Raw genomic sequence first — 24,766 nt, forward strand, 5'->3', positions numbered from 1 at the left:
ATTTGACCAGTTTAGCCAAGATGTGAAAGTGAGATTTATCTTGATGATTCCAACTGGAACTACAAATAGTAGTAAATATTCAATGTTCAAGAATATATTCATATCCGAGAGTAATCTTACAGATACATTTAAAGAAAATGAAGAAGATGAAGATGATAATGAAGATGAAGATGATAATGAAGATGAAGATGAAGAAGATGAAGATGAGGAAGTTTGACAAGTTTAGTCAAGAGCAAGTTGGTTAGGTTGGTTCACAATAAAGATCACCCCTATGTGATCAAAAAAAATGATTTTAAAATAAATTTTATTCGATGGTGAGGGGTTGTTGTGATCAGCTTGACTTCATTCTGTTTAATATAAATATTATTACCCCCGATCAATCCTTTTATATCTATACCTTTTTTTATTTATTTGTGTAGTCATTTTATATTTATTGTAATATAGTTAAATATATACCCTTACAATATTGGTATATAGAGAGAAAGAGAAAGAGAGATAGAAGAGAAAAGATGGAGATAATTGACAATGCAATTAAAGAGTTGTCTGTACTCTTTGAAAAGATCAGTAATCCTTTAGATGACAATCATTGGTACTTGTCATCTCAAACGCATGCAAAGGACTTTGTTTATATTAATTTAATCTGCGGTTTTGCAATGTTATGTATGTAGCAAACATTAAATGTAGTTGTATCGTAGTAGGAGGAGGAGGAAGGAGAAGGAATGAAAAGATGATGATCATTGCAAACCAACCCCTAACCTATCATTCATGATCATCATAATCATTAATCATAGTCGGATACATCATCTCACCAAAGATCAACGCACGACCGGGTAACAACCCAAATACGATTCTGGCAACACTATGCGCAAGCATTTTGATCATAAATGTAATTGCCAACGTCATTTTCAAGATTATGAAGGGTCCCATCTATCTTGCATTTATGTTACAACCATGTCACATTGTCAGCTCAATCTATGCCTATTTATTATTGACTCCAAATATTCGTCGAGGTTCCATTATTCATCATATCACAATCTATTATATTGTAGTAACGTAAGTAAAATTATAAATATAAATTTAAATACAAGTATATTCGTATACTAATTGTTATTTTTAATATAGTGGAGCAGCATTAGCTTTTCCAGATACAACTGATTTGATCCGACCTTATGAAAAGGAGAATTTCTTTGTCCAACATTGGGCATTGGTGGCGGCACCCCTTATTCTCCAGACTTTTAGATTCCCAGCGCAGTTTGGATTTGGGTATGCGTTAATGTCTGCTGGCATATTGTTTATCTCTCACTTTTCCTTGTTCAAGGTGGTCAGCTTGATCACCGGTGTCAACATCAACTATATGTTGTCGCCACCACCCGTGCCATTCGACATGGAGAAACTGATCATCGAGTACACCTATGGATACGCCGGACGCGACCACTACCGAACCGTATGTGGTATCCTCGTCGTATTGGTGTCATGGGTACTCGGACTATTGACAATCGTGGTTGGAAACATCCTTGCTTACATTTTGCCATCCAAAACCTATGCACCTTCAAACACCAATAATAATAGAGGTAAAAATAAAAAGAAAATGAATTAAGCGAAAGCTTAAAGCGGCGATCGTATTATTATCACATAGACCAATTATAATATAACGGCTCATGTTTTCATGTTCACGAAAATCAAGAATTTAAGAGCGCGAATAGCGCATGTACGCGCTTGAGGTGGTCTGAAATTCTTCGTTGCGAGGATTTTTTTTCACAGTCCCACTATTGCTTTGTTGTGCAACATTGGATAGCCAATCAAATAAATGATAAAAGATATTCATAAAGCAAGCTAGAAAGAAAGAAAGAACGAAAGAAAGAGAGAACAAGCCGATAAATCATAAGTTGATTGTACACAGTAGATAATAGAATAACAAAACATAAACAATAATTATCATAATGTTTTGTTTCCATTGCATGAACCAGAACAAGAATAAGAGTAGTAAAAGAGAAGAAACAAACAGATAAATCATCACAACACAACAACAACAACAATATAAATATATATAATGAGCAGTCCTAATACTCGTGACATTATTATTAATAATAACAACAATAATAATAATAATAATAATAATGTCCAACAACAACAACAACAATCAGCTGCCTCATCTGCGATAACTGCTTCATCCTCAACAACAGATAATGGACAAGAAGAAGAAGAAGAAGACATAACAAAAAAGGAAACAACAATAACAACAAAGACTACTACACCTAGCATGGACAAGGAGTTGTGGGAGATGACACCTGAAGAAAAAAAGGAGATTATACGAATACTAGTAGAGGAGAATGATAGATATGAACATATAACAGAGGAATACTTGGGGTCGTTGGAACAACAACATTTGACGCTAGTCGATCGTATCAAAGCCAATTCTATAGAATCTAAGAAACTATTAGATGATACTCTCCAATCTCCTACGCAACCGTCAATATCACCTTTATTGTCCCAACAATCACCTATAGTCCCGACGCAGCCACCATCAACATATATATCAACATCTACATTTGTACCATTACCCAATTCTTCCAGTTCCAACTCTTCATCTTCATCATCTTTATCCTCTTCAACTTCATCATTATCAACATCTATTTCAACAACTATTCCAACAACTACAACTATAAGTACAGTTATTCACAGTTATACACCAACTTCAAAGTCAACCACAACTACAACTACAACCAGTATTCCTTCACCGTCGATACCCTTTAAAATCCTATCCTCTGTCCAAAGTATTATCACTGGAACTCCTCCACCTCTTCCTCCTACTCCTCCTACGCAACCTAATCCCTCTCCAGTTGTTTCTGTTGTTCCTAGTTTCTCAGCAGAGAGAGAAGCACTGATCAGAGCACTTGATGAAACTCGTAAGTATCATATTCGCACTCGATAAAATTAATATGCATCCACATACACACACAAATATACACTTCACCTGTTCTCTTGTTATCTACTCAAAACAGTGAGTTTCCATTTATATCTATTCATTCAACAACAATAACAACAATATTGATCAATCTCTACATCAAACAAAAACACAACAGCCCAGATGACAAATCAAAACAAGACAATTCCCACACTTCACCCCCCACAATTGTGTTGTTCCAACCCTCTCATCTCATCAGACATCCTACGTGTGCACAATATTTGGATGCATTTTAGGCAAGATTGTGTGTTGTTAAGTTGTTTTGTGGTATTTGGGGGATTATATATAATTGTCGCTCTCTCTTTGTTTTGTAATATAAAACAGGAAGAAAAGGAAATATTTGTTCCAGACCAGTATGAGAATGGGAGCTGGCTGACTAGCGAGCAAGCAGATGACTTATTGGCTACACAATATTAATTGAATTGATATCATGTTTTTGGCAAAAAAAAAAAGATAGAGAGATTTAAGAGAGTGAGAGAGAGCTCTCCTACCAACATCACCTTCATCATCATCATCATCAACAACAACAACCCCACAATACCAATCATCCAAACAGACCAAAACTATACTCTTCTTCTTCTCCTTCTCCTTCTTCTTCTTCTTTTTTACACATCGCCAATCAACATCCAGTTTCTTTATTTCTTTTTTTTTTCCTTTGCAATCTTTGCTTCCCTCCATTCCCTCCCCTCTGTAATTATTATATATATATATTATATCACTGCTATAGCACTATACTACTCTATCTCTTATCTCTCCTTACATAGCATACATACATATACACATACACTATTTTTTGTTTTTTTTAGATTTAGATTTAGATCCATCTCCTCCTCCTCCCTCCTCTGTCTCTTCAACCCATTCCTTTCTTTTGTTTATATATATTATATTATATATTATATTATATACAGACAGACAGACAGATATATAGATAGATATATAGATATATAGATACTTATATATATATGTAGTAGAGGAAGAAGAAGTAGAAGAAGAAAAGAGAGATTTCATAAAGATGCATTTCCATCTAACCAGATAATTTAATTTTATCCAATCTCCCAAACCCCCACTTCCTCCTCCCTTTTTTTATTTACACCTTTTGAGACAACAAGCCTAATTTATATTTGGCAATCTTCTTTTTTATTCTTTCCTCCTTTCTTTACTTTTGTGATTTTCATTTATTCCAAAGAGAAGAAGCAAAGGAAAGGAAAGGATAATCATCTCATAACGAAATTCACACGCACACACAACACTTTTTTTAATTTATTTATATATTACACACCCCCTCCACACAGATAATAGTATACAGACACATACATCATTCAATTTTTAAACAACACCAACAACAACTCTCTCTCTAAAGCAACGGCACCAACAACGTAACTTCAAAAACCGGCACTTGCACTTGTGCAGGTGCATTATTGTATTATTAACACGCACCGTGTAATAATAATAATAATATCTCATTGATTCTTATTATTATCATTCTTTGTATATTTATTAAAACATTAAAATTGTGTTCAACAACAACAATTTTTAATTTAATATTACAACATCATCAATTTCAAATTACCATCATCCATCCATCAAAAAAAAAATACTATTTATTTATTTATTTGTTTATTATTTATTTATAATATCTATAAATCATCATCGTATCATAATTACCACCAACCACTACTACTACTACTACTACAACATCTTTTATCTATCTACTTTTTTTTTTCTTTTTCTTTTTCTTTTTTTTTTTTTTTAATAATATTTATTTATTTAATCTAACTAACAAAATGAATTTCGTTTGCCTATCTATATTTTATATGATCATTATTTATAATGCATATCCACCACAATCTCAATTGATGAACATTACAGAGGACTTTAAAAAGATGATAGAGGCCATAAGGAGCAAGATACTGACACAGGAACAAAGAAATAGAGAAAAGGAAAAAGAAAAGGCCCGAGAAGAGGCCCAGCAGCTCCCAACACATCTTGCGTTTGCAGGTATCAACGTGCAGGATGCCAAGGGCAACATCATCCCATTCTCATCGCTGTGGGAAAAGAAGCGGTGTGTTATATTTTGTTTGCGTCGATTTGGTTGCTTGATCTGTCGTCTGCAGGCGATGGACTTGTCGACCATCAAGCCGTTTTTGGATATGCTCGGCATCTCTTTGATTGGCATTGGCTTTGAAAACTATGGCCTGGAGGACTTTATCGATGGCAAGTTCTTTGCCGGCGACGTCTACATTGATAGTTCTCGATCGGTCTATCGTGCCATGAAATTGGGTCGAATGGGATTTTGGGAGTCGGTCATTGGATTCACCGATTCTCGTCTATCAGTCTATCGAAAAACTGCTAGAGATATGGATCTGCCTTCAAATTTTAAAGGTGATGGATTGTATGTATAAACTAAAAATTAAAGAGTTGATGATAACTGTATTTATTCCAACTATCTATATTTTTATAGACAACTAAGTGGATGCGTTGTAATTGGACCACAACCTCAAGGTACACATTTTGAATATAGACAAAAGATGTTTTTGGATATCTTTAACATTCGCGACATTATTGATGCATGTCAACGACCAATGCCAAAGGAAGAGGAAATCGAAGAGTTGGCCGAACAACTCAACCGCATCACCAAGCTACAAGACCGTCCATTGCCTGCACCCATGACCATCCCTCTTCCCCGAAAAACCGGTGCCGGTCTATTTGACTTGGCTCCTCCTCCTCCTCCCTCTGAAACCTCTACACTCTCCGATTCTCCGTCGGAAACCTCCTTATCCTCTCTTTCACCTAAACCATCACCCAAGAAACCAAATAATGTATATAATAATAATAATATTAATGTAAATAGTAATAGTGAACAACAAGAAATTAATACGCCAGAATCACCATCATTAAAGAATAGCGGACCACCACAATACCATCGAAGTAACGCTGCAACATTGGATAATCCAAGATCGACCAATTTAAAAAAGTCTTCTTCATCTTCCTCTTTGATTACACCATCTTCTTCAAATCAACAACACCAACAACAACAACAACAACAACAATATATTTCACCACCTTCAAATGGAGGAGACCAATACAACAACCAATACAACCAACCAAACTACAGTCATAATATTTATGGTGATACACCCTCAGAGTTATCTTCAACACCGTCGTCTTCTCAGCCGTTACTCGGCGGCTACGATCGTAGTCATTATCAATTCCCAAAGTCTTTTTCCAAGACCACTATAGACGGACTCAACTCACCATTGACGCAACCCACAAATTCCGTAAACCTCAACAACAACAATATTCATACGCCATCCTCCAACACTGCATTCGATTTCACTCCATTTTCAATGTCACAATCAAATAGTATCGATAATCTTTTCACCACCCAACAAGACATTATTTTACCATCAAATACAAATACAACAGATATCAATAATAATAATAATCCAGAAAAACAACAAGATAATAGTAACCCACTTAAACCTCAACTTTTAATACCAACCAATTTTAATTTTAAACAAGGTGGATTTATAATACCACCTGTCGCAACTCTTGATTATGATCAATTGAAAACAACAAATAATAATAATAACAAAAATAATAATAATAATGGTAATCGTCGTTATCGTCATGATGATAATGATGATGATGATGACGGCAGCCATTATGATGATAGTAACGACGATGACAATAGTGATTATGATAATAGCGATGATGATTATGACGACGAAGACGACGACGACTACGACGATGATGATCAAGATGACGATGACGATGATGAAGATAAACCAAACATCAACGCACTTCCAGAAAATATAAGACCAAAATATATACCACCCTATCTACTTAAAAAACCAACACTTAAAATCGAATCTGTCAATCAAATATCGATAACATATTGTCCATATTAAAAAAAGATGTAAATAATAATTAAATAAAATAGAAATAGACTGGGGAATTATTGTTGGCATCCTTCTAGAACATATAATAATAATAATAACCCTGGGATGATTACAGTAAAAGACAAAAAATAAGTCATATTATTATTTGGTGGGTTAACTAGTCAAACCATCTATCCATCAATCTGTCACTTTCTTTCTCATCCAATGAACAAAGTGTTGTTATCTAAGAAACCCAACCATGAACAACCCCTATCCAAGGCTGACCGACCAATTCATCAACCAATCACTCAGTTATTCAAAGGCTCAACCAAATAATTAAATAAAGAGTGGAGGGCAGTTTAGAAAAAAATATGTTTTCTATTTTGTTTGTTCCTCATTTTAAATATTCTCTACAACAACAACAAATCTTCTATGGTCTGTGAGAAATAGTGATGGTTAAGCCTCGGGACAGAAAGTAGGGGGAAGAAAGAAATACAACTAAATCTTTATTTGTTGGTAGTCATGGTAATATTGCAGTTTTTCATGTTTTTCATGTTGTTTGGAATACACATCCTTGGTTTCAGGTTAGATTTCTATCACTATAATCATTTACTGTGGTCACTAACATTCCTATCGTTTCATTCCTTTTATTCTATAGGTTTGACATGTGGATCTACCACCATTTTGATAGTTGTTTCAACTTGTTTGTGATCTTGGACGTAGTGGATTCATTTAATTATTTGGAAATGACCAATATTGGTAAATGACCATTGTCCAAATTCCTCAATCAAACTGAAGTAATTTGTGATGGGTATGAATTTTTGGAATTAGTTTGTCAATAGTTGAGACACATGGGTTGTTTGAAAAGGGTTCAATTATCTTTTAGTCTAAAAGATGGCTGGTTCTTTGTCAAAGATGTTCTCATGTCTCTGAACCATTGGCAAAAGTCGTCATCATGTAGAGAGAGACATGATTGAATCATTTCAATAATAAGAATAGTATCCCAGTCCATAGATTTTAAATAATTCAATAAAATTAATTCATTGAACATAGTTGTCTATGACTGTACACATGTATTCGAACTTAAGTTAAATTATTTGAATTCCTTTTTTGTAAAAGCTTGATTCTCCAATGTTTCTACTCTTTTCAAAATAGATTCTCTAGGTTTTTCAAGGGGTGATTCTCTTATTCATGCACATGCATTGCTCATTGTTGAGTATTCACTCTCTGACAAAGAATAGAAATGTTGTTGGAATTTAGAAAGAGAATACAAAAGAGAGAGATAGGAGAGTGAGTGAGAGAGAGAGAGAGAAAGAAGTAGTCTAGTTTAAATAGTCTTTCTTTTTTGTTAAAAGTTTTAAAGATACATATAGAGATTTGTTTAAAAAATGATAAAAAGAGAATCACCTATTAAAGGGGTATTAACAAATGTTTATTTATTAAGAGAGATTGTAAAAAGAGGTAGATTGAATGACCAAATCATCATTCAACAAATTAATTCTTCATCTAATTCCTCGTCTTCTTCCTCTTCTTCTTCATCTTCATCTACAACAACACAGAAAAAAAAACTTGGTAGTAGTAATGGTGGGACATTGCATTCAATGTTGTCTGGTAACAACAACAACAAAGTTGATAAATGGTGTGGATATCTACACTATAAAGATATCTATTCGGCCGAATGGATATGCAAGAATAGATACTTTTATCTATTAAAGTATAAACTAGAGAGAAATGATCATGTCATGTTTACCATTAAATCGATCGAGTATCTGTGCGCTAGTATTGATAATCTTCACTTGTTCCTTTTCTTTTACTATCATCCAAATGTCAGACCATTCTTTTATGGCAGGTGTATTTTGGAGCAATGTGCATCGAATCAACGACTAGACTCACACTCTCATACACGTGTCTTTAATCTATTGCTCAATCAAACCGAGCCAGAACCCCTCAACGTTGGCCATGCTCTTTCAAGTGCCATTAAATCTGGATCGACCACCATTGTCAAACTATTACTTCATAATTTTCAAGAGGAATATCAATCTTCAAAAATGATGGATCGTCCCCTATCAATACCAACAACAAACATTAATAATCATTTTAATTTTAATCATTTTAAAAAGATAAATAATAATAATAATAACGCAACTTATAATAATAATAATAGTTTGATATCATCTGAATTAATTTATGAATTAATGAATACTTCAAGTATTGATTTTAATTTAGTTTCAGAATATATGAGTAAAGATTATTTTAATGTATGTAAACCAGATCTGATCCACCTTTTATAATTCATTCTTTAATTAATTAATGTATTTATTCTTTTACTTTTTAAGATATTATCAATTGGAGATCCACATTTATTAAAATCAGTTTGTAGTAGAATAGTTGAAAATTGTCAAAATGGACCTACTACATCAACCAATCCAAAGAATTCATTGTATAGACAATACATTGTATTTATAGAGACATTGGTTCATATGTTGTTTGAACAAGAGATTGAAAAGAGCGAAAAGGTTGATATTGACATGGAAAAGCTGTTACAAATGATCACGGTATTGGTTAATTATCGAATTATTCCTGGTCTCTCGAGTGACTGGATGGCAAAGGAATTACCAAGTCTTGGAAATGACCATTTACCAACTATCTTTTATTTGGTTTTGTCTAAATCCAATATATTCCAAGTCAACTTTGTAAGCAAGTGCTTTGGACTGTTGTTACGCAACACTTATTTACCGGTAAACTCGGCCTTGATGGAGACCATTCTAGATTGGTATGGGTTCGATGTCATTTGCAAGTTTGGGTCCATCACACAGATTAGGGTGGCACATCAGCACATTCTAGCCACTCTCGAAGCTGAACAAACGCTCCAAGACCATCCCTACGTCCGAGGTCTTCAGCTAATGCCACATACTTGGAACAAGGAGATTGTCGAGTTTCTCGCCCAACACTATCACGAAGTTTTCTTTAAACCCAATCAATTCAATATGGCCATCTTTGACAACCAGATCGAAATGATTGAATTTTATGCAAAACAAAGTAACCAAAAACTCGTCGATCATCTGACATCGCTCGAAACACAGTATGCACTATACTGTTCGCCATCGACACTACTCTATCTCAACCGAATTTGTGACGCTATGGAGTTTAGAGGGTGTATCGAACGTCCATTCCCCATCAAAGACTTGGAAACTGCTCAAATGATTCTTTCAAAATCACCCTCTTACAATTTAATATATATCAAGGTTTTGCCGACCAATGACAAGGAAGATCTCGTGCTGATCCAGTTTATTCTCGATCATTTATTGTCTCCACTTAACCGATACAATATCATTGTCAAATCATTCAAGTTGGCGTGCAAGCATGGATGGATTAAAATGGTACATTACCTCGCTCCCATCTACAGTCAAGCAATCCAGAAATTCCAAGACAAGAGAAAAGAAGATTATATGATTGGAGCACTTTTAGACAAGGATATCTTTACGTCGCGCACACCATTGGACTTGGCACTCAAATACCAACAATTTGAAGTGATCGAAATTCTACAAACATTAATCACCGATCAAAATCGATCTTATTTTGGCTTTTCAAAGGCTTCATTCCAGTTGATTGGTAAATTGGGATCGGTTGACTATTTTAATCTTGCCATCACACTCAACGCCAATGAAATCAAAGTCATCATTTCCGAGTGTCTCATGTTTGCAATGAAGTATGGTCAGCTCGATCTCATCACCTATATCCTCAACCACGAGGCCAACTACTACCAACACATTGATAATAGCGATAAAATATTGGCAATCGGAAGTGACATGATTGCAAAAAAGGAATTATTTACCATTTGTCACTTGTTGGATCAGGCAATTCAGGATGGTGATCATTACCATATATTAGAATATTTCTTAAACGAATCGACCAGTCCACCATTGGTCAAAGACCACATTGTATCCTCTTTCCTAATTTATCAAGCAATCAAGCACGGTCAAATCGCCTGTTGCAAATTATTAATTGATAAATTAAAACTATCAGATGACGATCTAAAAAATTTTGGTATTCAAAAATTACATTTAAAATATTATTTTAAAATCAAATAAATAAAGAAATATTAATTAATCAAACGTTTAATTGATTGTAAATTCGGTTTGGTTTGTGGTTTATTTATATTTTAATTTAAATTTATGGTTTGGTCATTCCCAATTCGGTTTGGGATTTTTCTAATTGTTTTAATTTGTATTTGATGGAGAGATGCTTTGGAATCTTATTTCTGAAATGAATGACAACACCTGCGATGGCAGCGGCACCGACGATACCGACTACGATACCAATGATGGCACCCTTGGGGAATGAGCTTGATTCTTCGCATTTGCCACTTGGATCAACAAGGAGATCAAACTTGCTACCACTCTTTTTGGCCTTGTACTTGCATTGGTCGGCCTCCTTTTCATTGCCAGTCTCTGGATCGTAGGTGATGATTTGAATCTTGTCAAAGCTACCGGTGATGTTGGTGGCAGAGTTGGCAGAGATCAAGTTGATGGTCTTGGTGATGTTGTTGACAGTGGTGGATCCCTCGATAACCTTGATGACGAGTGTACCACCCGACAAGATGATATCCTTGGTGACGTTCATATAGGTGTTTTCTTGGTCTTGAGTTTGGTTGTGGTAGTTGTCACTTTGGTCAATGACAAATTGGATGGTACCGTCCTTGCCGTGAGCATAGGTACCGTCGACAAAGAGACGGTTGTAAATGTCCTCGGGAGTGGATGCAGCGACGTTTCCACCAGAGACGGTCAAGTTACCGACGATGGTGCTGTTGATGTGGGCCAAGAGACCGCCGCTGACATTGACGTCACCGACAATCGAGGTGTTGGAGCCGGTTACATTACCACCGTCAATGTTGACAGTTCCGACAATCGAGTGGCTGGTGCCCGACAAGAGACCACCAGAAATCAAAATATCACCTTGGATCAAGTGGTTGGAGCCAGACAAGACACCACCGGCGATATTCAAGTAACCTTGGATAGAGTTGTTGGAGCCGGCAATATTACCGGTTCCGTTGAGGCTGACACCTCCGACAATGGTGCTGTTGATGCTGTCCAAAAGACCACCGTTTACATTGACTTGACCTGAGATCGATTGGCTCGAGCCCGACAAGGTACCCGATGGAATGTTGACGGTACCCTCGATCGAGTGATCAGAGCCAGACACCAAACCACCGTTAATGTTGACCAAACCCTTGATAATGCTACGTGCGCCGGCAGTCAAGAGACCACCGTTGACGCTAACCTGTCCAACGATAGAGGAATCGGCGTCGGCCAAAAGGTCGCCACCAGACACAAGAATTTGATCAGTCAAGGTGACAGTGCTACCGCTTGCGATGAGTGTGTCACCAGACTGTTGGTGAAGAGAGGCCAATCTTGAAGATTGTTGGATTTCAATGCTACCGCTTTCCAAATTCAAGAGTGGGACTTGGATGGTACCATCTACAGCGTTGACCAAAAACTTGCCAGTATTGCTAAACGAGTTGGCGTTGGTGTTGCCGGCGGTGAGCAAAATATTAGAGTTGGCAAGGAACAAACCCATGTTGGAGAGGTTAGAGTCACTGCTGACATGCATACCACCATTCGAGACGTAGGTACCGTTGGAGTTGGTGAGCAAAGTGGTGCTGGTCAATGTGACACTGGCATCAGAGGCAGTGATAAAAGTACCGTTACTGTCACCCAAACCAATGGTAATCTTGCAACCATTGCAGTTAAAGGCACCGACACCTCTAGTGTCAATGTTTCCAACTTGGACATCCAAAGAGATACCTTGGCCGGTAAACACGCCATTATTGATGATGGAACCACCGACAATGGTAAACTTGGAGTTGTCAATGGCCGAAATATCACCCGACGACAAGAGATTACCGGTAATGGTGACAACGGTATTCTTGATGGTGAGTGGACGCTCAGTAGAGACCGAGACCATATCGCTGTCGACATTTAAAACAGATGATGCAATGAGACCACCGTTTTGGCCAACTGCAAATGCACCTTGACTGGTAATAGTACTGTCTGTAGCGGTAAAGGTAGAGCTGTTTGTAAAACCAACAACACCAGTGACGAGAACAGTAGAGTTATTGATGTCAACCAACGAGCTATTGAATGGAAGCAAATTACCATTGATGGTAATGGTAGAGCTGTCAATCGAGAGAATGGATTGATCGAGCATATAGAAATAGTCGTGAACAATAAAGACAGACTCGCCGAGGATGCTAACGTGTGAGTTGTTTTGTTGGTAAAACTCTCCTTGGAGGATAAACTGTGACTTTTGGTCAAAGGTGAGGACAGTATTGTTAAACATACCATAAATGGTCTTGAGAGTACTACCTGGAACGGTAGAGAGTAACAATTGGGAATCCAAAACTTGAATCTTTGAATTATTCAACATTACAAATTCAGCTTGTTGATAAACCATTGTTGATTGATCTGAAATCGTTAATTGTCCGTTATTCTAAAAATAGAAAAAATAAAAAAGAAAAAAAAGAATTAATTATATAATTAATTTAATTGTTGTTGGTTTGTGTTGATGATAAATACCATTGAAACAAAATAATCATTAAATTTGAAATAACTATTATTAGTAATCAATACACGAGAATCTTCATCAATTGCAAAGGTTTTGAAAGATTCCAATGTTGTATTTGAAAAAATAACACTTGCATTTTCCTAAAAATAAATTAAATTAATATATTAATTAATTAAATTATTACTTTGTATCTGTCTCTATGTAATTACATACAGAAGTAAAGAAAAGAGCACCTTGAAGACTGATATAGGAACGGGAAATGGTAGAATTTGTATTTTGCATAAAATTCAACATGATATCATAACCTACACCTGGTTGGGTCATAGTGAGATTAGAGTCAAACATGTCAAAAGTGGCACTTCTTCCAACATAGATATCGGCAGTTGATTGATAAGCTACATCATTAAACGTTGCTTTGGTATTATCCATGAAAACTGAACTAACAGGAGTCTAAAAGATAAAAAAAAAAGAATGAATAAATAAAAAAATAAATTAAAAGAAACTAAAAGAAACTTTGATACTTACACTTCCTTCAACACCAACAACATCCAATTGACAATTTTGTACAGAGATTTCGGCAAATCCATAATGTGTAAATCTACCCTGAGAGTAAAAATAATTATTAATTGAAACTTGTCCATTATTCAATAGACCCCAAACTCCAGTTACAGCACCTATATCAAAAATAATAAAAATAAAAGGTAAAAAGGTAAATATATTAATAATGTTGGTTGTTGTTGAAATAAAATTAATAAATTAATATTTTTACATACTTGAAAAATAAATTCCAAAATTTTTAAGTAGAGTGGAAGTATCAAAGAGACCTTCAGTTGATAATACACCATAATTAGACATATCGTTGACTAAAAAGGATTGTCCGTTGGCTTGGGAGGCACCAAGTTGAGAACCATAGTTGATGGTTACCATGTCGGCAGACAAGGAATGGAGCAAGAGGAGTGAAGAGTTGGAACCGGCAGTGGTACCAATGGTAACGGTTTTGGCAACGGCAGCATTTCCTGTTACATATGAAATACTGTTTGGAACGGCAATGGTAACTTGATCAGTGTTGATTGGAACGGCCGCTGGATTCCAATTGGCTGGAGTAAACCAACTGGCCATATCCAAAGTTGATACCCATGCCTTTGGTGCTGCATTTGCAAATGATAATAAATTGACTAAAAGTATTAAAATTGATACTAATAATATAGTTTTCATTTCTTTTCCTTTTTTAAAATAAAAATGTGAATGGTAGCGTAATAAATGTTTGAGATGGATAATAATATAAATATATAATAGTACAAATACAGAAATATAAAAATAGAAAAAGAATGTAAGGAGAGGAGAAAAAATAAATATAGTTAATAGTATTTATAAATACTATTATTTATCTATTTACAAGTGAGTGTGTGTGTGGAATGAATGAATGAAATGAAATGATCAAATGATTCATCATCGTTGTCTTACTTACTTTTGTTGTTTGTTGTTTGTTCCTTTGTTTTTGTTTTTTTTTTAGAGTAAGGTTTGTATTGGGAGGATATTTTTAAACCATCAATTAATATGAACGACGACGCAGACTGGTTGATTGATATCATTGCATTGCTCTCGTCGCGTGTACAAAATTGATTATTGATGTTGTGAGATTGTCACGATTGTTGGTAGGAAAGCCCATCTCTCTTTACGATGCAGTGGGTGGGCTGTTGAACTACAGTCCCTTGGCGAACCAGAAGGCGACTGGGTTTGAGGGCTACGAGGATGAGGAGAACGGTCCAAAGCCGTTAGATGCCTTCCTTCCTTCCTCCCTTCCCATCTTGTTGCGAATCAACAATAACAGCAATTGCGTTTCACAGCCATCCAATAATGAATAATTAAGCGATTTTCTTTTTGTTTTGCGACGATGATGACCAAATCTGGGTTTGCATTCAAAGATGCAATTGTTTTTCGTTTGTCTTGTTGTTGTGGTGTGGCCTATCACTGCAAAACCGTAAAAAAAAATCTAATATTAGGATTCGTAATCGTGATTTTTTTTCGAATATCATGATTGTGGAAGCTGAGAGTTCTCGAAAACATGCAAATATCTATTTACCATTGCAAGTCAGCAGTACAGGCGACAAGATATCTTGTTGCAAAGATGAGTAAAAAAAAGAAAGGAGGAGAAGGCAAGGTGTGAAAATGTTGTTCTTATGCAAAGATTACTCCTCTCTCTTTGTTTGTCTTTACAAAAAAAAACACATACTCTTTAAGTCAAGAATCCACACAACCTGATCACAGTTATTGGGCGATGCAAAGATGGTTTTCTCATAAACTATCTCTTGTACAAGTACTAAAACACAACCAAGTATTCTTTGCAAAGATTGTTGTTGACGCGTATTCTCAAGTTGCAACATTATTATCACTGGTTACTTTCTTCTATCTATTTCTATTCTCTTGTCTTGTTCAACTCTTTGTAACTATTCTGCTGCTTCTATCTTGTAACACAAACCAAACAAACAAAACATATGTTTTCATATATCCTCGAGATAACAAAAACATTGAAAATATTTGTTTGTGTCGAGGTTATAGTTGGTCACCTGTAATAGTTTGTGCTGTTGTTGTGTGTTTGTTTTTAAAGAAAAGAAAAGAAGATAAAAGAATTATAACCCGAAACAGGTAAAGAATACAACCACCGCAACCATCTATTTTGGATCTTGATCGTGAACATAGCATAGCACAACTCAACGTGTTGCTATGATGGCTCAATAGAGAGACACAAAAAGCAAGATTCATTGATAATAAAAAAAATGGGGTTCATTATTTTTTGAAAAATGGGATGGGGGTGTAACCTCAGCTTACCCCTCACAAAAGACTAGTTTTTCGCCTGAACCGCGATATTTTTTGGTTTTATTTCGTCTCCCCTGCTAAGGTAATAAACACCTGCAGAATGGAGGGAAAAAGAATCCTCACCACGCCTATTGCTTACTGAGAGAGAGCGTAGTCCATACTCATTTTATTGGTTAGTTTTTTAATTTACACAAATAATATTATCTCACAATACAAATAATAATAATAAAAAAGAGTTAAGTTTAGTAGTAAAGTAATAATAATAAAGTAAAGTAAATAATACGACAACACGACCAACATAGTACTACGTACATTACAATACAAAAGAAAAGAAATAATAAGATATGTCATACTCTACTAAAACCGCAGCAGTTGCTCCATCTACCATGTTGAGTCAAAAGAGCTTTGACTTTGAACAAGATGAAAAGATTATTATGAAGAAGATGAAAGCTACTCCCTACCAAAAGAATATCCTCAATTGTTGGGATATCAAAGAGCAATTTGATAACATCTCTGGTCTTGCCATGTTTAGAAGTGAAGAAAGATTCTTTTGTTGTATGTACATTGTCGTTGTTGTTGTCAACTACAATTATTGTTAACTAATTATCTCCTTTTTGATAAATATCTATCTCTTTCTTCTCTTTCTCTTTCCGTAGATGTCGTATTATTTACTTTATTGTATTTCTGTATGCACTCTTTATTAAAATTGTAAATCGTAATTGTATTACAATTATTTTTAATGGGTGGAGACTGACAACAACGACAATGACAAAGACAACAACAACAACAACAACAATGACATTATGTGTGTGTGGATAATTATAATACCGACGACAATAACCGGTTATGTGATGATAACAATAGCTATGCTGTGGATAACAACACTATACACAAGCAAATAACAAAGACAAACAGGAAAAAAGGTAGACATGAGCATTAAGAATAATGAAATGTGGATAATCCTCAAATTTGTCGTTTGAAGGAATACCATCTCTCCTTCTACCTATCCTGTTTGTCGACTATCTTTCCATTCATACGTGATTGGAATAGAACTCCCCCTCTCCCCAAACAAAGAAACAAACCATACACTTGGCTATAGCTATAATTCTCATACACTTTATCAACCACACTCAACAACAAACACAAACAACTTACCCCTTTTTAAAAACGAAACTATTAATTGTATCATATCTATTCTTCCTCCTCTACGCAATAAAATCTATTTTTGGGCCGCCAAAAATATTTAAAACAAAACAAACACAAACCAAGTCCAAGTACTTTGGGTACTTGACTTGAACTAGATAGTTTAAAATGTACATTTATAAATAATGGAAATTAATTATTATTTATTAAATAGGTGGTTGTGGTGGTAATATATATTACATTTAATAATCATCGTCATCTTCATAAGTGCCATTATGACTATATAAACTACGACAATTATCATCATTGTCTGCTTTATCATCTTCGCTATCTTCATCTTCTTCATCTTCATCATCTTGGTCTTCATCTTCATCGATGACCTTAATATCCTCTTTTTGAGTTTCTTTCTTTAACTTTTCAACTACTTGCTCTTCTTGTTCTTGTTTTTGGTTATTATCTTTTAGTCGTAGTAGTGGTTGCTTTGGTTTTGGTGATAGTGGAGTTGAGGGAGGAAGAGGAGGAGGTAATAATTTTCTTGGTGATGGAGATGGAGAACTAGAATCATCATCATCATTATTATTATTATTATCCAAAGTACTAAGAATCATTTGCAAACGTAGTTTTTCTGAACTAGTACGAAGATATGATGACATTTCACTATTGGACATATCATGTTCAGATAATTCTGTACTTGATAGATTTGGATGAGTTGATAAAATCTTTTTCGATTCAATCTCTGATAAATCAAATACACCTTCTATAATTCTTTTTTCACTTATATTATTCTAAAAAAAAATAAATAAATAAATAAAAAAGTTAATATATTTTATAGTTTGTTTTGATTTGTTTCTTGTTTACTTACTAATAATAAAGTTTCATAAATATTTGAAGAATTTGGAATATAAGATTCCAGATCAAAATTATCCATATCCATCATAGAGATAGCAGGAGAAGGGAGATTTTCAACATTGGTAAGGTGTTGATGAAGTTGCATGAGTGATTGTTTTCCAACATTTGGATTAGAGTTGCTAAAGATTTGGTATTTCTTGAGGAATTCCAAATCATCGGCAGTTACTGAAATGTTGGCTGGCAATTGATCGGGAGACATGACAGTGATGAGCCTTTGCTTGGCGCCAATTACATTTAATCGTCTGCGCATTTCCTTGTAAGAGGTGTTTATAAATGATGGTGGACATCCAATTAGATCACACATTGATAGATAGTCTTTGAAATTTGGTGCTCTACCTGGTTTCTTTGGTTTTCTTATCCTTTTCTTTTTTTTTGTTGATTCTAATGTTGGTTCCACTTCATTTGGTTCATTATATACAATAATTGATGTGGTTGTTGTTGTGGTTGAGGGTGGAGTACTATTTGTTGTTGTTGTACTAGTAATAGTTTCTTGTTGTTGTTGTTGTGGTGAATGATCAGATTCTTCTTCTTCTTCACCAGATGATGCAGATGATAGACTACCATTATCTTGACCATTATTATTATTATTATTTTCAATTACTAAATCACCATCTTCATATAAAAGATCATCTTCATCATTAATTCTTGATTGACAATTCATTAGACAATCATTTACGATAAATGAAGTATAATGAGGAAGATTCTTTACATTGATAGTCATTGATTTTAAAATCGAAGTTTGAGTTTGTTGTTTTGAATAATTGATCAACAATTGTTCAATCTCTTTAATTCTTTTTGTAAATCCTGCCGTACTTTTAATTGATAATATTTCTATTAATTTACTAAAACCAAACAAAATAAACACAAATAAATTAATTAATATATGATGTTGTTGTATTATTATTTTAAATTTACATACTTTAGGTCAGGAGGTATTTTAGTTTTTGATTCTAAAGTTTTCATTGATAGATAAACAGAACAACAAACCATTGTAGGAGGATGACGACCTTCAATGACATGATTGAGTGATAGAAAGTGAATAATCTCTACGGTTAGTTTCTTTAGACTTTTAAGTTGGTCTCCTGCATAGGATTCATTGAATCGACTGAATACTCTGTCAATGAAAATATGTATATCAGAGTCTGTCGTTGTCACTTCAATCTCCATATCCTTTATAATATGTCTTGTTATTTTTCCCAATGCATAAAATTCTACTCCTACTTTTGTCTAAAACAAAAAAATAAATATATATATAAGTTATATATCTCTATCTATCTAATCTATCTCTATCTCTATATCTATTTGACATACAGATATTTCCAATAAACTAATTGGTTTCTTATTTTGTTTAATGATAATATTTGCAATGGCAGCTACGATTAATCTAGTTCTCATAAACTTTAGATTAGGTAACTTTCTAATAGTAAATGTACATAGTGTAAACAACTCTTGTTTCAACCCTGTATTAAATCCCAATGTTTCACTAATTGCATCTATTTGTGTTATCATCTAAATTATTAATTTGAATAAATATATGAGTACAAGTGAAGATATATGTATATATATGTAGATATAGATATTTATATTTATATCAATGACATATAACATACATGATTTGACATTTCATTTGTAACATTTGGAGCTGAAGAGGTAGCTTTACCATTACGATTAGTACAACCATTACTACCGTTACCGTTACCACTACTACCCTTTGAATAGGTATGATAACTTCTCTTTTTAAATGCTCTTGAAGATGGATTGGTACCTCCTGGTATACCACTCTGTAAAGAATGGTCTTTGTATACTATCGACGTACCAAACAAGTCTTCATTGGTTAATGTAGCATCTGGTTCGAGCAACGTACCACATTGCGTGCACACCAATACTCCTTCTTGAAGATCTTTTTCAACATATTCACTACTATTACAATTTGTGCATAGTTTCATCTAAAAATACCTTTCTACTAAAATATATAATAAATAAATAATAGTAATACTAAATATACAAAGTATATTTGATAACAAATAAAAGAACTAAACTAACTTTGAGATGAATGAGGGGTACCCCTCTAAAGAGATAAAAAGTGAGAAATCTTGAAAAAATCCCATATTCATAAAATGACAAAGACACGACCTCGCGCGATGACCGTGAAATCGGTGAGTTTTCATTCAGTTCGTCGCTGAGTTGTTATTATTTGTTATTTATTTTATTTATTGTTTGTTATCTTTAGCTTTAGTTTGAGTCAATACTCTTTAATTTGTTTGCAACCTTTTTATCGTATAGCCTGTTTAGTTTCTTCTTTTTGTAGTAGATGATCGATGCAGTGGCTAAAGCGATGGCAGCGATACCACCAACTACCACACCAACTGCGATACGCCAAGCTGTCGATTGGGCACTACCGCCTCCACCACACTTGTCATTACCACCTGTTCCCTTGTCAATGAGCAGTGGAGTGAAATCAGGATCGAGAACACATGATTGACATTGAGGCAAGTTGATACCGAGTAGAGCAACCGATTCATTAACATTGCTAGTTGACTGTGTCAATGAAATGAGTTGTGTTTGTGAATAGGTTGGTCGACCATTTGATAGTGCAACATCAATAAATCTACCATTGAATTGAATATCATCTTTGATCACTCTGAGGTATTGCAATGATGACAATGAATCATATGACAGTGGATCAATCTCTTTTTCATTGCAATCATATTGGACTGTTTGGTTGTTGATAATGACAGTTCTAAATACAACTCTGAGTGTTGCTAAATTTGAAGAGTATTGCCAATTTGTAATATTAATTGCCAGTTTTATAGAGTTTGGATTGATGTGTAATAGTTGATCTCCAAATTGAATATCTCTTGGTTGTGTTGAGAATGATATCGTTGATAATACACTAACTGATTGGAAGTAGTCAAATGAAGGAGATGACTCATTTCCAGTTGGGTTGGCCAAAGTTGTATTTAATTGATAATCAACTACAGTTGTAATATTATTGGTTGATGCATTCACAATCCAAGTATAATCAGATATCAATAACTCCTTGTTATTAACAACATCACCATTTAAATCCAATTCTTGAATAGACACAATTTCAAATTGGAAATCAATTCCATCAATATCAAATGATACTGTTGGGTCTGTTGTATTTGGTGTAATCGTTGTATTTATAACTAAACATTAAAATCAAATTATTGAGTATTAGTATTTCTTGAAATGATTATTATTATTTTTGATTCAAACATACACTTTGTAAAACATTCATCATCTTGATTATAATCCTTGTCACATTGGCAAATACCATATACATCACAAGTGCCATGACCATAACAATTTGATGTTTGTTGAATACATAATTGTTGTGGTGTATCTGTTGAAGATCCAGATGTAGTAGTTGTTGTGGTTGTAGTTGTTGATATTGGGTTCGTAGTCGTAGTTCCGCCATTATTATTATTTGGATTTGGTTGACGTAGTTGTAAGATATTTCTAACATTTGTATTTTCGCCATCGACTAGTAATTGAACAGACGACAGTCCATAATTTGGTTGATTCGATAATTGACAGTGAATGACTTGTTGCGATTTATCAACCACCGAGCAATCAAATGTATTATTCACCTTGATCGACAGATTCGATTGTCCAAAAGGTCCAAAATCACCGTACAATGAAATATTTCTAGTTTGATTCAAGTTATATTCTCCCGACCCAATTACAGGATATGCTGTAAATCAAAAAATATTAATATTATTTAAATAATGTTTGGATATACTTTGTTTGATTACATACGCTTTGAACAATTATTATAATATCCACCATCATTATTACATAGACATTGACCAGTTTCATTACAATAACCATTTCCCGAACACCTGTTGGTTTCAAGGTTACATTGACTTTGTGGGGTGGTGTAAGAGTATGCGTAAGTTGTCCAATACCCATTCTCGGTGACATTCATATAGGTTACACCTAGTGGTGCGTATGCATACAATGTACATTGTAAAAGATTGTTGTTGAATATACCCATATAGGTACATGGCACGGAATAGGTACTATTCTGTATGAGGATCGAGTCAAATGTTCGTGGAGCAGTACCAAACTCACCGTTGATAGTGATAGAGGTTCCATAGACCAAATAATTGGGTGACACATTTGATATGATTGGATAGGCTTGTGTAAAGTTAAATTGTGCTGTATCATAGGTAAGGGGGTTAGATATATTTAAAATGTGTGGTCCGTTTTGCAGTGTTCCAATCGTTTCCAATATTAATCTTGTACCATCGCTCATTGAAAATGAGCACATAGTAACCTTTCCAGTTAGTTGGGAAGTGAGTCTTGCCTCACTGGTGAAATTATCATTCTGGATGATTTGCATATCAATCCACAAATTATAGGCGCGTTGTGAAAATAAAACGGGTGGTGATATGAAATCAATGGTGACATCGGTGATTTGAACGTTTGCACTCCATTTTTCAAGTGGGTTTAGAAAGAAGGAATAGGGTATTGGCGACCAAGCAGGTCTAGTAATATTAAGTGGAATGATAGAGTTTGGAGTGGTAGCCATCGATAAACCACCGTATCCACCATACCCAATATTCGTTCCTTTCAATATACCTTGTCCATTAATTGTATAGATAATATTTGGAAGAAATTTAAAATCTAACAAATAAATAAATAAATAAATTAGTAAGAAGAATATAAATAAAATAATTATATTGTATATTGTATCTATAAATAGATACATACCACAAGCAAAAGTAGAAGGGTATGGTAAACTAGTAGAGAACCAGGCAGTCATATTATAATTACACCAAAAACAGTCTGGTACAGTTGGAATGGCAGTATTTTCAATATGAATTGTATTCTTGCACATGGACACTGGAACGGGTGTGACAAGACCAAGATTGGATGCAACATTTAAATCCAACCAAACAGAATTTGCAAATATAGTTCCAAAATCGATATTGACAAGTTGATTGAAACTCAAATCCAATGATTTAACTTGTGGTGGCATAGTAACACCTATAAAATTAATATAATTACCTTTTAATTGACTTAAAGTAATGAATTAAATATTAGTAAAATGGATAAATTTAATAGACTACCAAATGTGTACTTACATATTTGTCAAATTTGGTGGGAATTGTGATAATGGAAATGAAGTATATCCTCTATATGGTAGATTTCTTTTTAAAGGAAGGAATATTAATTAATTATTGAAATAATCGTATTTAATATTATTGTTGTTGTTGGTATACATACAAATTAACAAGAGCAGGATAATTTATAGAATTGATTACGGGTGACAAGGTAGAGGTTGGTAGGGTACCACTAAGATCAAGTGTTACAAGACTACTAGTATTTTTAATTTGTAAATGACATAATGAATTGTATCTCTCTACAGGCATCCAAGTTGTACAATATCTAAATTATATATTGATAAAAATAATAAATTAATTAATAAAATAATGGTCAAATATATATATATATTAAGGGTTAATTGTTGTGATTTGGGGGGAATACAAACATTGATTTAGTAACACCAATTTCATAATTGATGGTGACAATAGTTTCATTTTCAAGTACGATACTAAACCCAGAAAGTTGTGGAAATGAATTAGACTTTAGATTAAATGTCTTTGGAGATGACAATGATGCGGCTTTATACTTGATTGAAAGTATATTTAAATTGGGTAGGTTTAAAGTATCATCAATTGAAATATCGACGAGTGGATTAAGAACAGAGATGAATGATGCAACTGTATTATTAAAGAATCCCGGAATACTTGTAATACCGTTGTAATTCAAGTCTATACTTTGTAAGGCAGTCAAATTGATTGGGAATCCAACAGGCACCGATGTGAGTTGTGGATAACCATTGATGATAATACTTTGAAGCAGAGGCAAATCTCTAACAAGGTTCAATAGATTGATTGAATTATCTGCCACTTCAACAACTTGTCTGATTTCTAGTACATTCAATTTAGGGAAATCCAATCTAACTAGATTTGTATCTGGTAATCCTCCACCTGTAAATGTTGATCCAACTAATGATCTAAATATAAATATATAGTAGTAGGATAGTAGTAGGGAGGGTATTGTTAGTATATGGATATATATATTTAATAATACAACATACATTTCAGTAATATGAGCATCAATGTCAATGACAACACACGAGAATACCGTGGAGGAACAAACACTGGTTTGGTCTTGCCCAATATTAAGTTGGAACTGTCTGATTAAAAAGATTGCACTTCTTACTACAATTATAATTATAATAATTAAATAAATAAATAAATAAATACATGGATTATATTTACTATTACTTACATTCATCAATTGGTAAAGATTGTGATCTGGTTTGTTGTGGTATTAAAGTGAACAATAAAAATAGTAATAATACAACAGCAGAGAAAGAGGATTTTAAAGGCGTTGAAAAACACCCCATTGTAATCATTCGAATTCTGATATTAATACTATGAGTGATTCG

At 34.2% G+C, this 24,766-nt stretch overlaps 7 protein-coding genes across 7 annotated transcripts; 4 read left to right on the forward strand and 3 right to left on the reverse strand.

The window, feature by feature from the left end:
- Positions 1-43: 43 nt before the first annotated feature.
- Positions 44-1,597, forward strand: tmem164 (uncharacterized protein; the record flags this gene model as incomplete). The annotated part of the gene is made up of 4 exons (XM_004352203.1): positions 44-211; positions 420-660; positions 792-1,053; positions 1,123-1,597. The coding sequence occupies 4 exons, from the start codon at positions 44-46 to the stop codon at positions 1,595-1,597; spliced, it is 1,146 nt and encodes a 381-aa protein (XP_004352255.1).
- Positions 1,598-2,050: 453 nt separating this feature from the next.
- On the forward strand, positions 2,051-6,876 carry DFA_09602 (uncharacterized protein; the record flags this gene model as incomplete). The annotated part of the gene is made up of 5 exons (XM_004352204.1): positions 2,051-2,906; positions 3,772-3,835; positions 4,326-4,385; positions 5,214-5,357; positions 5,427-6,876. 5 exons carry the CDS (start codon positions 2,051-2,053, stop codon positions 6,874-6,876), a joined length of 2,574 nt encoding a protein of 857 aa, XP_004352256.1.
- Positions 6,877-8,234: 1,358 nt separating this feature from the next.
- On the forward strand, positions 8,235-10,937 carry DFA_09603 (uncharacterized protein; the record flags this gene model as incomplete). The annotated part of the gene is made up of 2 exons (XM_004352205.1): positions 8,235-9,104; positions 9,183-10,937. 2 exons carry the CDS (start codon positions 8,235-8,237, stop codon positions 10,935-10,937), a joined length of 2,625 nt encoding a protein of 874 aa, XP_004352257.1.
- Positions 10,938-11,019: 82 nt separating this feature from the next.
- Positions 11,020-14,625, reverse strand: DFA_09604 (uncharacterized protein; the record flags this gene model as incomplete). Its single annotated transcript, XM_004352206.1, has 5 exons — positions 11,020-13,335; positions 13,422-13,550; positions 13,624-13,860; positions 13,936-14,084; positions 14,184-14,625. The coding sequence occupies 5 exons, from the start codon at positions 14,623-14,625 to the stop codon at positions 11,020-11,022; spliced, it is 3,273 nt and encodes a 1,090-aa protein (XP_004352258.1).
- A 408-nt stretch (positions 14,626-15,033) lies between these two features.
- On the reverse strand, positions 15,034-16,392 carry DFA_09605 (uncharacterized protein; the record flags this gene model as incomplete). The annotated part of the gene is made up of 2 exons (XM_004352207.1): positions 15,034-15,217; positions 16,367-16,392. 2 exons carry the CDS (start codon positions 16,390-16,392, stop codon positions 15,034-15,036), a joined length of 210 nt encoding a protein of 69 aa, XP_004352259.1.
- Positions 16,393-16,571: 179 nt separating this feature from the next.
- On the forward strand, positions 16,572-16,939 carry DFA_09606 (uncharacterized protein; the record flags this gene model as incomplete). Its single annotated transcript, XM_004352208.1, has 2 exons — positions 16,572-16,782; positions 16,884-16,939. 2 exons carry the CDS (start codon positions 16,572-16,574, stop codon positions 16,937-16,939), a joined length of 267 nt encoding a protein of 88 aa, XP_004352260.1.
- A 673-nt stretch (positions 16,940-17,612) lies between these two features.
- On the reverse strand, positions 17,613-24,724 carry DFA_09607 (uncharacterized protein; the record flags this gene model as incomplete). The annotated part of the gene is made up of 15 exons (XM_004352209.1): positions 17,613-18,155; positions 18,233-19,121; positions 19,199-19,506; positions 19,591-19,788; positions 19,890-20,199; positions 20,323-20,347; positions 20,529-21,449; positions 21,524-21,997; positions 22,063-22,932; positions 23,020-23,327; positions 23,394-23,444; positions 23,536-23,697; positions 23,801-24,328; positions 24,413-24,536; positions 24,607-24,724. The coding sequence occupies 15 exons, from the start codon at positions 24,722-24,724 to the stop codon at positions 17,613-17,615; spliced, it is 5,829 nt and encodes a 1,942-aa protein (XP_004352261.1).
- Positions 24,725-24,766: the final 42 nt, after the last annotated feature.

The sequence above is a fragment of the Cavenderia fasciculata genome (assembly GCF_000203815.1).
Source record: "Cavenderia fasciculata unplaced genomic scaffold Scf_EU5ZYIE01EUG8B-5, whole genome shotgun sequence".
In the NCBI taxonomy this organism is placed as follows: domain Eukaryota; phylum Evosea; class Eumycetozoa; order Acytosteliales; family Cavenderiaceae; genus Cavenderia; species Cavenderia fasciculata.